Here is a 12,708-nt window from a genome sequence, read left to right on the forward strand (position 1 = left end):
CATCACTGTTTCCCTTTCCTGTGGTGGGGTTTCCTGTAGTTAATGTGGAAGAAGGTTGTACGGTCAGGTCATCTGCACCTGCCCCTCAGGGTCCATTCTTGGCCTTTTCTGACAGCACCTGCCTGGAGAGCTCTGACCTCAGATTTCCAGACTGCATCTCCCAGACCCCCCTGCCTGCCTGGGACCAGGGGAGGAAGCAGCAGGATCAGAGAGCGGTCTGGGTATATATCACCCTTGCCCGCCAGACGTAGCTGCAGACAGACGCTGAATGGCCCTCCTTCAGAAAAGGTCATCTCCCTCTTTACTATGAAGGCAAAAGATGGAACAGCTTCATCGTGCCTTGGTAGTTCTATTAACTCTGTTCAAAGTGCATTCACTAAACTTTCTTCAATTAAACCGTTTGGTTATGTCATCTGATTACTGTTGGGACCTTGTCTAATTTAGGAAAAGAAAAAAAAATTTTTTACAAACCACTGCCTTAGAGGAAAGCTTATCATCAGGTCCCAAAACTTCTATAACACTGAAAAAATATAACCTGTACTTATCATGAAAACTGCACATTTACGCTACAGCCTGAAATTATAGAACAGACAAGTTGTAAGCTGTCACTATGACAAATACCAAGCATTTAAATGAATGATTGTGGAATGAGATCCACTTGAATTTTACCTTGAAATTCAGTGAGATTCAAGACAATCCTTCATGAAAGCCTCTATTTTGAAAACTGATTAATCTTAGTACATTTTTCAAACAAAAATATATACTTAATAATAAAATGGACGGGTATAGAGAAATAGTTTGCGGATCAGCAGCTCACCTCTTTGAACTTGTGGCTGAGCTTGGTGGTGTCCAGGTCTGACGGGGAAAACATGTCCTCGTTCTCAGGCAGCTCGAAGACCTCAATGGCCATGTCACTGCCGGGCAGGGCGGGTCCTACCTCGTCCTCCTCTTCATCTGTGGCATATTCTCCTGTCTGAAAGGAAGGGGATTTCAGAAATCTAGCTGTGCTCGCCCCGGGTGCAGAAGGGTTATTTGAAAGTATTTTATAACAGAGAAAGAGAACATCACCAAGTGGTAAAAGTGTAGTACGTGTTTAAGTCCAGCATGCCTCATGCAGTCAATGTTATAAACAAATGTTAGTTCCGAGACTCAAAGGGACATGTCTACACCATGTGTGAGTGCATCTCTGAAAGTCTAACAGCCTCAGCAGCACCTTTAGTACAGCAACAGAAGTTGTTTTTAACTGAAGTATTTGATGGCTTTATTAAATAAATTTTGTTGCTAAGGGAAATAAGTCCTTTAAATTCTCACTGCCTGTGTGAGTAAGTCACCGGATACTAAGAGCAGGGAAGAAGGAAGGGGAAATCAAAAGATTCACAGAGTTGGAAAGGACTTTAATTAAGCCTTACACAAGTTCAGGAGATGAATTCACATAAGCTTTATGATTCAATCAAGTCTGTTTTATTTCTTTACCTAACGTGGTTAGGTGACCTAATGGATAATCCAAATCTAAAGGTTTCTAAATTTACAGTCTACATACGGATATTGTTTTGCTGGCAGAGTACTTTGATAAATCTTAGTGTTTCATCATCATTAAAAAAGAATCACATAACATTCCAGATTTCCAGTTTTTCTTAAGAAAGCCAACTATCTGGCAATATCAGCACACTGTGACATGATAACAATTGGCCAGCGTCAGCAGCAGGTGCCCCTTTGGCTGGGTCACACACTCTCCATGCACCACAATTTCTATAACTCCATACCATTCTATGCCACTAGCCTCCCTCCTTCATGATACCCGCAGGCCCCTGAAGGTATCTGACTTCATGACCTCTAGAATAAATGTTCCTCCTCACCACTAGCTTCCTTAACATTATTCAAAGGTTGCTCTGCTCCTGGCAACATCAGACAATGAGACGCTGATTCAAAACAACTGTTTGAAATCTATATCTTATAACTAAAGATACATCACTGATTCACAGGTTTGAACAACAAAGTTCACTTGATTCATATTTGTTCTTCAGGTAGTTATATCTAACATAAAATAGACAGGAATTCATACTGCCTTTAAAAACCTTTCGTAAACTGTGTACCGAGTGATCTAGTCCTTTGATTGAGTAGGTTTAGCTTCTGATTGCTGTTTTGTTTTGTGTTTTTCCTTCTGGTTCTGTACTACGTTCTTGCTAAGGCTGAAACTATTTCTTTTACTATGTCTGCATGTGAAGGAAATATGGTCATTAACCTCAGTGTAGTTATTCCTCCTGTCTGGAAGACCATTATTAAATTGCCATTCTGACTTCTCCTTTCCAAGTAAAACAATTCTGGATTTCTCATAAGTCTCATTCTCTGTGATGGTCTTTGAACTTGTATTCTGCTTCTCTTCAAGTTCTCCACATTTCTCTTAAGCCATGGAGCCCAGAACTAGACACAGTTTCTAGTAAGGAATCTGAGGACCATTGAACATGATGAGCAAACTGCCTTGGCCTCCTTCAGACTCCACTTCTCACCCGGAAGTTATCGGAAGAAACTGACTTGGGTGGCATTTGTGTATAAAAGTACCTGGATGTCTAGGACTCTTCAGAAACCAGTTTGAAAAATGTCTAAGCTATAAATACCATTCAATGCCCAGCTGGTGTGGCTCAGTGGTGGAGCGTCGACCCATGCACCAAGAGGTCACCGGTTCGATTCCGGGTCAGGGCACATGCCCAGGTTGTGGGCCCGATCCCCAGTGGGGAGCATGCAGGAGGCGGCCAGTTGATGTTCTCTCTCATCAATGTTTCTATCTCTCTCTCCCTCTCCCTCTCCCTCTAAAATCAACAAAGGAAAAGAAAATTTAAATACCATTCTAAGTGTCCCTGGCACTGGCCCGGGAAGGTGGCTGAAGAGCGGGGGCCTGGCTTCCACTTGTTGGTATAATTAGAGCCTATAAATCTTAAAAGAACTCTAATTCCAGATTTGATATGTTTTTCTGTGATTTTCTGTAAACTAATTCATCTCTAATTTATCTATCTATCTATCTATCTATCTTTAGAACCAATACATATTTTGTAAACTAGCTGATGTGAATCAGTAGGAATGGAGCAGGGCTGGTCCTTCCACGATCTCAAGATACCTCGCTGACAGTTTTGATTTTGCTTGTTTTTAATCCTATAATTATAAATAGCAGCACAGCTATACTTTTATTATGAAGGCCTAAACCAGGTATATAAAATTTACTTCTATATCATGAATTTGATGAATATCATGAATGACTCAATAAAATCTTAAGCTTAATTTAAAGTCTGACACTGATGTGGCACATTTTAAACATACAATTGGATTTCCCTTTGCCAGCTTGAAAATAGATTTCTCCTTCACTATGTGCAAGGTAATGAATATAAATACTCAATCTTGATGTGTCCAGGATCTCAACAAATATTTTTAAAGGAATAAATCCAAGAATGCCAATTGCATTTACTTGGTAATATCTATAACCTCCTTAGCAGGTTTTCAGTAATATCAAGAAAATGCACTGCAAAGTCATCTGTTAGAAAGGAGTATTTTGTCACATTTATTTTCTAATATTCCTTATACTGAATAACAGGATTAAGTTATACACAATATATGCAATTCTTTTTTTTTTATCCTCACCCGAGGATATTTTTCCATTTTTTGTACAGATAGAGTGGGAGGGAGAGAGAGGAAGGGAGAGAGAGTGAGAAACATCGACGTGAAGGGACACATCGAGTGGCTGCCACCCACACGACCAACCAGGGCCGGGGACAAACTGCAACCAAAGTACGTGCCCTTAGCGGGAACCGAACCCGGGTCTCTCCGGACCGCAGGCCAACGCTCTAACCGCTGAGCCAAACCGGCCAGGGCTGCAATTCTTACCTCTAAGTATAACTCTGGCTTTGTCATCCATTTTAGTTATCAAAATTATCTTCATAAATGTAAGTTATTAAGAAGTCTTCCTTTTGATTCTTTTATTTTTGGCTTCGCCAGTTTCTTGTCTCACCCAAATTACCTGAAATTCTGCTAAAATTCTTTTTATTTTTCATTTCATCTTTTTATTTACTAATGTTACTCTTTCTAATTAGTCTTACAAGCATGCTGAGGACAAGACACATATTTTACTTGATTATATTTACTACTTATCAGAGGCTCTGGACAGGTTGTTTAAAAATGGACGTTGCCATTGTCTCTCAAGGACCAGTTACCATTCCTGTCCTATACAGGCTTTAAAATCAAGGGTGCAGCCCTGGAATGTTTGGCTCAGCGGTTGGAGCATCGGCCTGCGGACCAGAGAGTCCCGGGTTCAGTTTCTGCTAGGAGCACGTACCCCCCCGCCCCCCCTCAAAAAAATTAGAATCAAGGGTTCATATACTACAGAACCTCATAAACATCTAGAAGTTAAAAGGTTACATTTAGTAGACTAAGAATAATGTGTTCTTCTGATTCTTTTATCTTTATTGAAAATGGACATTACTTTTATGGTTAATCTTCAAGTAAAACAAGTTCCATGAAATAATATGCTAGCAGAATTCCATAAACCTCAAAATTAGATTGGACTGAATCTGACATTCAGAGCATGATGCACACAAAAAAAAAACAAACCAAAAAACAAACAAACAAAAAAAAACACCAATTGCTACAACAAAGTATTTCCACTGGTATTCAGTTCCTTATCTTTCTTTCTGGCCAGATTCAACATCTTTCGTAAACAGAGACTCTTGAAAGTTCTTTGTCCCAACCTGCAAATCTACTTTAAATGAGGCAAGACTAGTTCTTCGTGTATGGACTGACAGAGATAGTAAATAAATGTTCCTTTACATCTCCTTCTCTGCCTTCTTAATTAAGATCTTGTAAGATTTTAGCCCCCAAAGGGGGACAAAAAGTGAGTAACAATTATTTCATAACTTACTGTGTACCTGACACTGTATATTTCATAAAAACTGTATGACATAGTTATTACTATGCCATCTTAATTTGAGGAAACTGAGACTCAGAAACTGTAACCAAAGTCAGACACTTAGTTATGTTCTTGAAGCTACATCTAATATATTCCACGCTCTTTTTTCTATGCTATGCTGCTTGTGGTCTACATTAACTAAAGCTTTGCAGATAAAGAAACAAACAAACAGAAATACATTCCTTTCATATCTCCCCAACCAAAACCCTAGTGCATAATCCTGTTGTGTTGAGATTTCCCTTCCACGTCTTTGAACATTATCATTCAATTCACTTTGAAGATCTGAAGAGTGTCTCTAGTGACCTCCAAAGTCCTTATCCTCCTCTTTTCTCTCTTAACATGCTCACCCTGGGCAAGTGCAGAGAAACCTCCTTCAAAAGATTTGGCTTATGGGTCAGCTGACTGATGTTTTATGCACTTTTTCTTATATAAACCAGAACCACAGTATACAATCTGTAGAATCACTGCAGAATCTTAAAATGGACGATCACAATATTTGTAATGCAAAATGAGTGCAAAATTCCACTAGATGTCTGTGGTTTGTATCTTTTCCATGTCCTTCTCACGTCAGATTTTCTTGACCTACCCATCTTGATGGGGTCTTCCCTAAGCATTTTATCTCCTTTGCACAGATAAAACTTCCTTTATATTCATATTACATCACAGCACTTAATATGTTATTAAAATACATGATTACAGCAATAAATAGAGCTGTTTTGCTTCTTAGTAAATACATAACTTCTGACTGGTGGGAGCAGAAGCATGCAGACATACTAGAGCCTTGAACACCCAGGAGAGCTGTAGTTCTCAGCCTCGGTTGTACAGAAGGAACAGGCAGATCTGTTATGTTGGTGAGTTGGTTCAGTGAAGACCAATGAAAGAATCTTAGTTTAAAGTCACCAGGGCCTATGTTCAAATCCTGGCTCCGCAGTAACAAGACTTCATGAGATGAAATTGGATGGCTCCTGTGAGGTGTTTCCCACAAAGTCTGGCCGTAGGAGGTGCTCAAACAAGCAATCTCTGCTGTTGCTGCTGCTGGTTCAAATACTCTAACAGCAACCTGCTAAAGCTCTCCAGCTCTCTCTTATAAGCAGACATTTGCTAGTAAGTTTTGGTCTCATACATATAACTTCCTAGACGACCTCCGCCTGTGCATCGTGTATAAGCAGATTGGTCATTTTTGAAGTAACTTTCTCCCTTCCTTAAACTTGCTCATCTCATGCTCCCGGTCTTGGAGTAGGCACCAGCTTCTACCCCAGAACAAGAAAACTCCCAGCCTCTGTTCTTGCATCACTGGAACCCCTCCTGCCCCAGTGATCAGAAAGGAATATCCATCCACTTAGCATGTCCCATGAAGCTGCAGCCTCGAGACTCTTCTAATTCAACCCTTTGTGTTTCCACTAAGTGCCATATATCACACCTAAAACATAGCCGGTTGAGAGTGCCAGGTGGGGTTTATGCCTGTGATCCCAGTGTGGCTGGCACCCTGCTGGGCACATCGTGGGCACTGAAGAAATGTTTGCTGAATACATTAATACAGTCTTAGCCACATCTGCAGAGCACAGCACAGCCTAATTTTCCTGGTAATCCTCAGCCTCCAAGTAAGAAGCCAGCGAAGCACAGCTGTAGCTGGGGCCTAATGACCCTTGGGGGGATTTTCTCTTGTTGTTAGGCTCAACCATTAGCAGTAATTTTTGCTGTAGCAATGTTTGCTCTGGTAAATTCAGGGAAACTAAATGGTGCTAATCATAAAAATAGCCTTAATTACGCAGTTTGTGTTGGGATTTGTTTATTGGATTTGGATTTGGTTATGTATATTTTCAGACTCGGTTCTGAGAGTGAATAGAAGTGAGTTGCTTTTTATCTGGAGAAGGAAAAAAACCTCAAACTAACACTTTAATGTTTGAAATTCCTAACTCTGCGCCAACCATCCAGATGGCTTTCAGCACAGTATCCTCTCCTCTGCAATGGTTTCTCTTTCTATTTGCTGGTAGTTGACTTCTGTGTGCCCTAGTTTTGTCATGTTGGGCCACTTGGTCTCTTTAAACGTCATCTGCTCATTTATAAAGTGGGAACAGCAGCACCATCTTCCCAGTTTTGGTGGGAGAATTTCCAGTGGCGATAGAGTCAATGCACTCGTCACGGTGCCTGAAATACGCTACGTCAGTAGACGGCCTTTCGATTCCGGTTATGTCCTCCACCCCTGGTCTCTCCGGTACAATGTCGCAGGGCAGCGCAACGAAAGGAGCTGCTCTGGGACACTGGGGTTGGAGAGACTGGGCCCCAGAGAGAAAGAACAATGTGCTGGTGGCATGACAGTGGGCAAGTCCTACAGCTGGGATCTCCTGTGTTCTCCTCATCAAAATGGTGCAAAAACAAAGTTCCAATCTCGTGGGGGTTATTTATTCCAAAGAAATAAAATATGTAAAACATCCCCCATGATCCCTGGCCCATTTCTCCTCTCACTTATCAAGTCACTCGGAATATTCTTGTCACTCTTTGCTCTCAGAATGTTTTCTGATATTTCACTCTATTCTTACTGTCTAGTCATAGTCACCAAATCAAGAAACACCTGAAAACCTGTTTCTAGGTTACAGAGACGGCTTCTGCGTTCCCTGCCTTCAGGTGGTCAGCTCTCCAGGCCACTGGTAACACAGCCGACACATTATTCTTCCGAAATTTTCTGACCAGAGAGAGTTAAGATTTGCCCATAAAAATCTTTTGTAACAACTCCTTTCCCTTCTGAAAAACTTCGAGCAATTGTGGTAGCTCATTCATAAAGTAGCATTTGACTTTATAACATTTTAAAGCCTTCTTTAGGATCCCCCCCTTCCTTTTAGAAAATATACTCCTCAAAAAGAGGGACTCAAGTTTCCCAGCAGGGCAGGCAGGCTCTACAATGACCCCTAGGGACCCCTTCTTCCTGGGTAATCACACTCTGTCTAGGCGCTGCCCTTGACGGTGGACTGGACCTGGAGACTCGCCTCTAAGAACCACAATGCAGCAAACTGATGGGATGTCACTTCTGAGATCAGTTTACAGAACGGCTGGTGTGACTTGTCTCTCTTTTGTCCTCTTGCTCTGAAGAAACAAGCTGCCACGTTGTGCGTGGCCCTACGGAAAGGCCCACATCAAAAGGAAAGGATGTGTCTGGCCAATAGCCAGCGGGGCCCGAGGCCCGCCAACAACTCCGCCGAGGGACTTGGAGGTGGATCTTCAGTGCTCTGCCAGCAGCTGAGGCAGCCTGGAAGTGGGCCTTCTCCCAGCTGAGCACTTAGATGACTGCAGCTCTGGCTGACACCTTATTTACAGCCTTGGGAGAGATCTCGGGTCAGAGGCAGCCAACTAAACTGACCCACGGATACTGTGGTGCATAAATTCTGCTTATTTTACATTGCTAAGTTTTGGAGGTAATGTGGTAGACAGCAGTAGAAAGGGGATACAATAAACACAGAACGATGGGAAAGAGGCTTTGCGAACAGGCGATGAATGAAGGCTGGGAGGATTCTGAAGGGTACGTCAGAGCAGCCCTAAGTGGCCTTGAACAGAGTGAGTGGAAATCTGGAAGGGGATCCTTGTGGTGTGGTGGCAGGAAGTTTGGCAACATTCTCACCTTCTACAAGGAGAAAGTAGGAAATGGCCCGAGTGACCTGAGTGATTCCAAAATTAAGAAATGGATTCCAAACACAGTTCGAACCCAGCGTACTGCCAGGAGAACACGGTCTGAAAATGAAGCAGGAGGCGTCAGCAACTGTGAGCTTAGGGAAGCCCGATGTTTTATAACGCGTGGTATGCAGGCCTGTCACCTGCTCTGAACAGGGACACCATGTTTTCCACGGCTGTTCACCAGACAAACATCGTTGAAAAGATCATCTGCAACAAAGGCCATGAGTGGCTCTGCTCATGACACATGCAGACAAGTGAGAGACTGTCTCCAAACAGTACCCACCCTCGTTTCTACACCATCTTGGCTTCCGGTAAATTTTCTCATGGGTATGACCTTCCCTCCGCTGCACTGATCAGTGTGACCAAGCGTGACTAGGACCAAATCCATTCTGTATCTCGCTGCATACAATTAAGAGTACTATGAAAAGATCTCTAAGCAGCAGAATGAGTCTAACCTGCAGTACTTGGATCAACCATATTCCCCAAGGCTTCCAGACCCTACTGGCTAAACAAATACCATCAACCATCAGAGGCTACCTTAGAAACCCTGGTGGCTCTCCTTATGTTTCTTCATTGGCCTTTCCACTTGCCCTAAGGTATTAATTCAGACATGGCAGGATGTCATGGCAAGACTTGGCGTTGGTCCACAAGAAGGACATGGAGGTTTCAGGGTAATTCTATCATCCATAACAACCTTGGCCAGCGAGATGAGGTTGACCCAACTGCCTTCCAGGACTGAGGTGGTGTCATCGATCACACTACCTGTAGTCAGTCAGACATTGTACCACTTTATCTAGTTAAATGAGTTCCATCCTAAGAACAGCTGCCTGCAGGATGCCTACCAGCTACCCCTCAGGAACAACCCTGAGTAACCAAGAAGAGCCTAATTTCAGAGGGATTTCTGGATCATCTGAGTGCTAAATGATCTGAAGATAGTGTTTCTTTAAAAACACGAAGGTCTCTTATGACCACCCCTAAGGTGCAGCTACATGAATAGCCCAAAGAATTTGATTAACTGCTGCCCTTTGTTCCCAGAATTTGCCATCTCAAACTTCAACCTGTCAGTCTGTACTTTTCCACGTGACCAATTAGGTCATTGACAATAGCTCGAGTCAGTACAGATATAGCAAGGTTCCTCAAGGCTGTACTGGCCAGAACTATAAGAATGGCCTCGAGCCCTGCAAGTTTGGCTCAGTGGTTGAGCATCGGCCTGCGGACCAGAGTCCTGGGTTCTGTTCCTACTACGGGCACGTACCACAAAAAAAAAAAAAAAGAATGGCCTTGAGTTCTGCTGACTGAGCAAAGCGACCAAGTCCATTTCTGGTATGCACAGTTGGTGCTGAGGTTGGAAAGCGGCAGACAGCTTTCGACAGCTTAGCTGAACCATCAGTGAACCACACCCAGGCATTTAAGGAAACCTTTATGAACTAAAGGCCTCACTGAGCTAGAGGCCTTGTTTTTGGAGGTGGATCAAGTTTCCCTGAAGCAGAAAGCTGGACTTGATCATGTAAATCTAAGAGATGCTACTGGGCCAGGCTGGCAGCTTTCCTTGTTTTAAATCCTCACCTGAGGATATTTTTCCATTGATTTTTAGAAAGAGTGGAAGGGAAGGAGGGACAGAGAGACAGAAACATCAGTGTGAGAGAGACACACTGATTGGTTGCCTCCCGAAAGACCCCCACCAGGGTTGGGGATCAAACCTGCAGCCGAGGTACGTGCTCTTTACCAGGAATCAACCCTGCAACCCTTCCTTCCTCCGGCCAATGCTCTAACTGCTGAGCCACACCGGCCAGGGCTGGCAGCTTTCTTAGATCCATCACTTCCATTTGCTAAGCAAGGTCTGTTGGGCCCATCCAACCTTATTGGTCAGTGAGTCCAAGCTGCCCCTAGTGGGTTGTTTTGTGTGTTGTTTGTGTTGCTGCACTGGGCATGTAGTGTTGTTGTGTCGGGAAATGGCCCAAGTGTTCTGCCAGCTATTAAGTACTTAAATAAGCTGTCGGTCCCCCTTCTCTTCCCGGGATTCCATCTTGTTCCTGGACCACCGGGAAGAAAACAGGGAGCGTGATCTCTGTGTCCCACTATTACCACTCTCCACGCGGCAGCTCCTGGATGGGAGATTCCAGGGGCACTCACGGGACGAAGCGCAGGCTTATCACACCTCAACCCCATTGTACATTTACAGTGGCGGCCATGACAGCATTATCTTGCATTTGCCCAAAGGTCACATCTACAAGGCCACTTTAGCTTCCCTTCTGTGAACCCCGTCCGAACCACATCAGTTGGATTTGGGTACCTTTTCTCACTATGGGCCGGGTGACATGGTGATCTGTGAGCCAGCATTCACAGAACCATAAAGTTTGGGTGCCTCCCCTCCCAAAGTTCCCCAGCATACTCAAGGGGTTCATGTGGCATTTGGTGTCTCTGGAGGACAAAAAAGATCTCAGCCCTAGCCCCAGTCATCTTTCTCCTTAAGGTTGGGGCTGAGAGAGGAGGCATCAAGGGGCCTGGAAGCAGACAGCAGCTCTGTGCCAGGAATAAGGTGCAGTCGTTTTCAGTTTGAGCAGTGCGGTGATTACTCATGTTTCAACCAAACTTCCAAAGTCCACCTAAAGCACTACAGAAGGTGAGTCATCCTTACTAACATAACCTATTTAGATTTGGGGAGTCTGACTCAGAAGCCATAGCCTTGACTCCCACATCAGGGACGCTGTTATAAAGTACATCTCAGTCTGGAGTCCAATTATGAGTCTGGTTTGAACATAAGGGATGGTGAAGTTTTCCAAGGTGGTGAGGCTGACTGTTAGAATTTGGGACAGTTTCTTATCTCCAGAGGGTTACTTTCATCGGCATCATAGACAAGTTAGGACCCAAATACTTATCAATGGTTTCCCACATGAGTTTGTCTATCTTAAGGAAATCTCCTTGACAGGATGATTAGAACAGGACTATTCCCTTCGAGCAACCAAGACCCACTACAAGAAGCTTTGAGATCTTTTTCTGTCTGAGTGGACCTAAAGCTGGCATGATAAACTTCAATAGGGGCTGAGCTGAAAGGCAGCCCACATGTTGCTATTTCTTCTTAACTAACATTATGTGCCTTGCCCCATTATCTCTCCAGTGAAGCAGCTAAAGTTCTAAGGATCCACCAGGCTTCGTACCATGGCAATGGTAAATTCTGTCCTTTCATGCTCTGTGCAGGTGTGTTTCTCTGTAAGTGTTGTCTGACCAAGGTCAGAACCTTCCTCTAATCCAGAATGGTTCTACATACTAGCTGATACAGTCCATCATGATTTTCGTGCTGGTACCTCAGGCCACATTTTCCAAAGAGTGACGAGAAGAGGGCCAGATGGTGCCTACACACATAGACGTGACAGGAGAAGTCCCCAGAGCTTGGGTAACCTGCATATTTTATAATAGGCAGTAAGTATTACTGCCCTTGCTCCAGAGGGAAAGACTATACCTCCCAAGGCTATTTTCATACACAAATACTTGAAAAGATAGTTGAGATCAAAAGGCATTTATGAACACCTCAGAAATGCAAGAGCCCAGTAGAAAACTGTTTCCCTATTATTATTTAATGGGGAAAAAAAAGACTAGAATTAAACTGATTTTAAAAGTTTCTACAGTATTATTCAATTTACCTTTTCAAAGACTTCCAACCACTGCTCTGCTCTGCTCTGCAGGTAAACTGGTCTTTTTATTTTTTCAACACAATGACTACTGAGCTGGTTTCTTGGTTGTAGAAAACAAATAAACAAAAATAACAAAAAATTTCTTGCAATCAAATCTGAAACCACAAATTTCAAATTCATGCTTTTATTTTACTTGTCCTTAGTTGTGATGCTTTTACACTATGGTTATCTGGTCTTTTGACAGGTTGCGTTGAAAATGATTTAAATTCCTTACCATATATATTTATTGTTTCCACAGCAAAATAGAAGGCTTTTGGGGAGTATAAACTACATTTTTCCATGACTCAATATTCCCAATTCAATTCCTCTTAATAATGTTACCCACTTACTAAGACATAAATGCTATTGTCTTTAAGTCCCTGATAAATATATTCTATATGAGGAGAGAACCAGTGATCC

General features: G+C 43.0%; 1 protein-coding gene across 1 annotated transcript in view; it reads right to left on the reverse strand.

Annotated features, from left to right (window-relative positions):
* PPP1R9A (protein phosphatase 1 regulatory subunit 9A) overlaps window positions 1–12,708 on the reverse strand; it is a 278,938-nt gene that overhangs the window by 60,676 nt on the left and 205,554 nt on the right. Inside the window, 1 exon segment of the mRNA XM_036246637.1 lies at window positions 818–973. Within this exon segment, the coding sequence (XP_036102530.1) occupies window positions 818–973 (156 nt within the window).

The sequence above is a fragment of the Molossus molossus genome, unplaced genomic scaffold, assembly GCF_014108415.1.
Source record: "Molossus molossus isolate mMolMol1 unplaced genomic scaffold, mMolMol1.p scaffold_m16_p_7, whole genome shotgun sequence".
NCBI classification, from domain to species: Eukaryota; Metazoa; Chordata; class Mammalia; order Chiroptera; family Molossidae; genus Molossus; species Molossus molossus.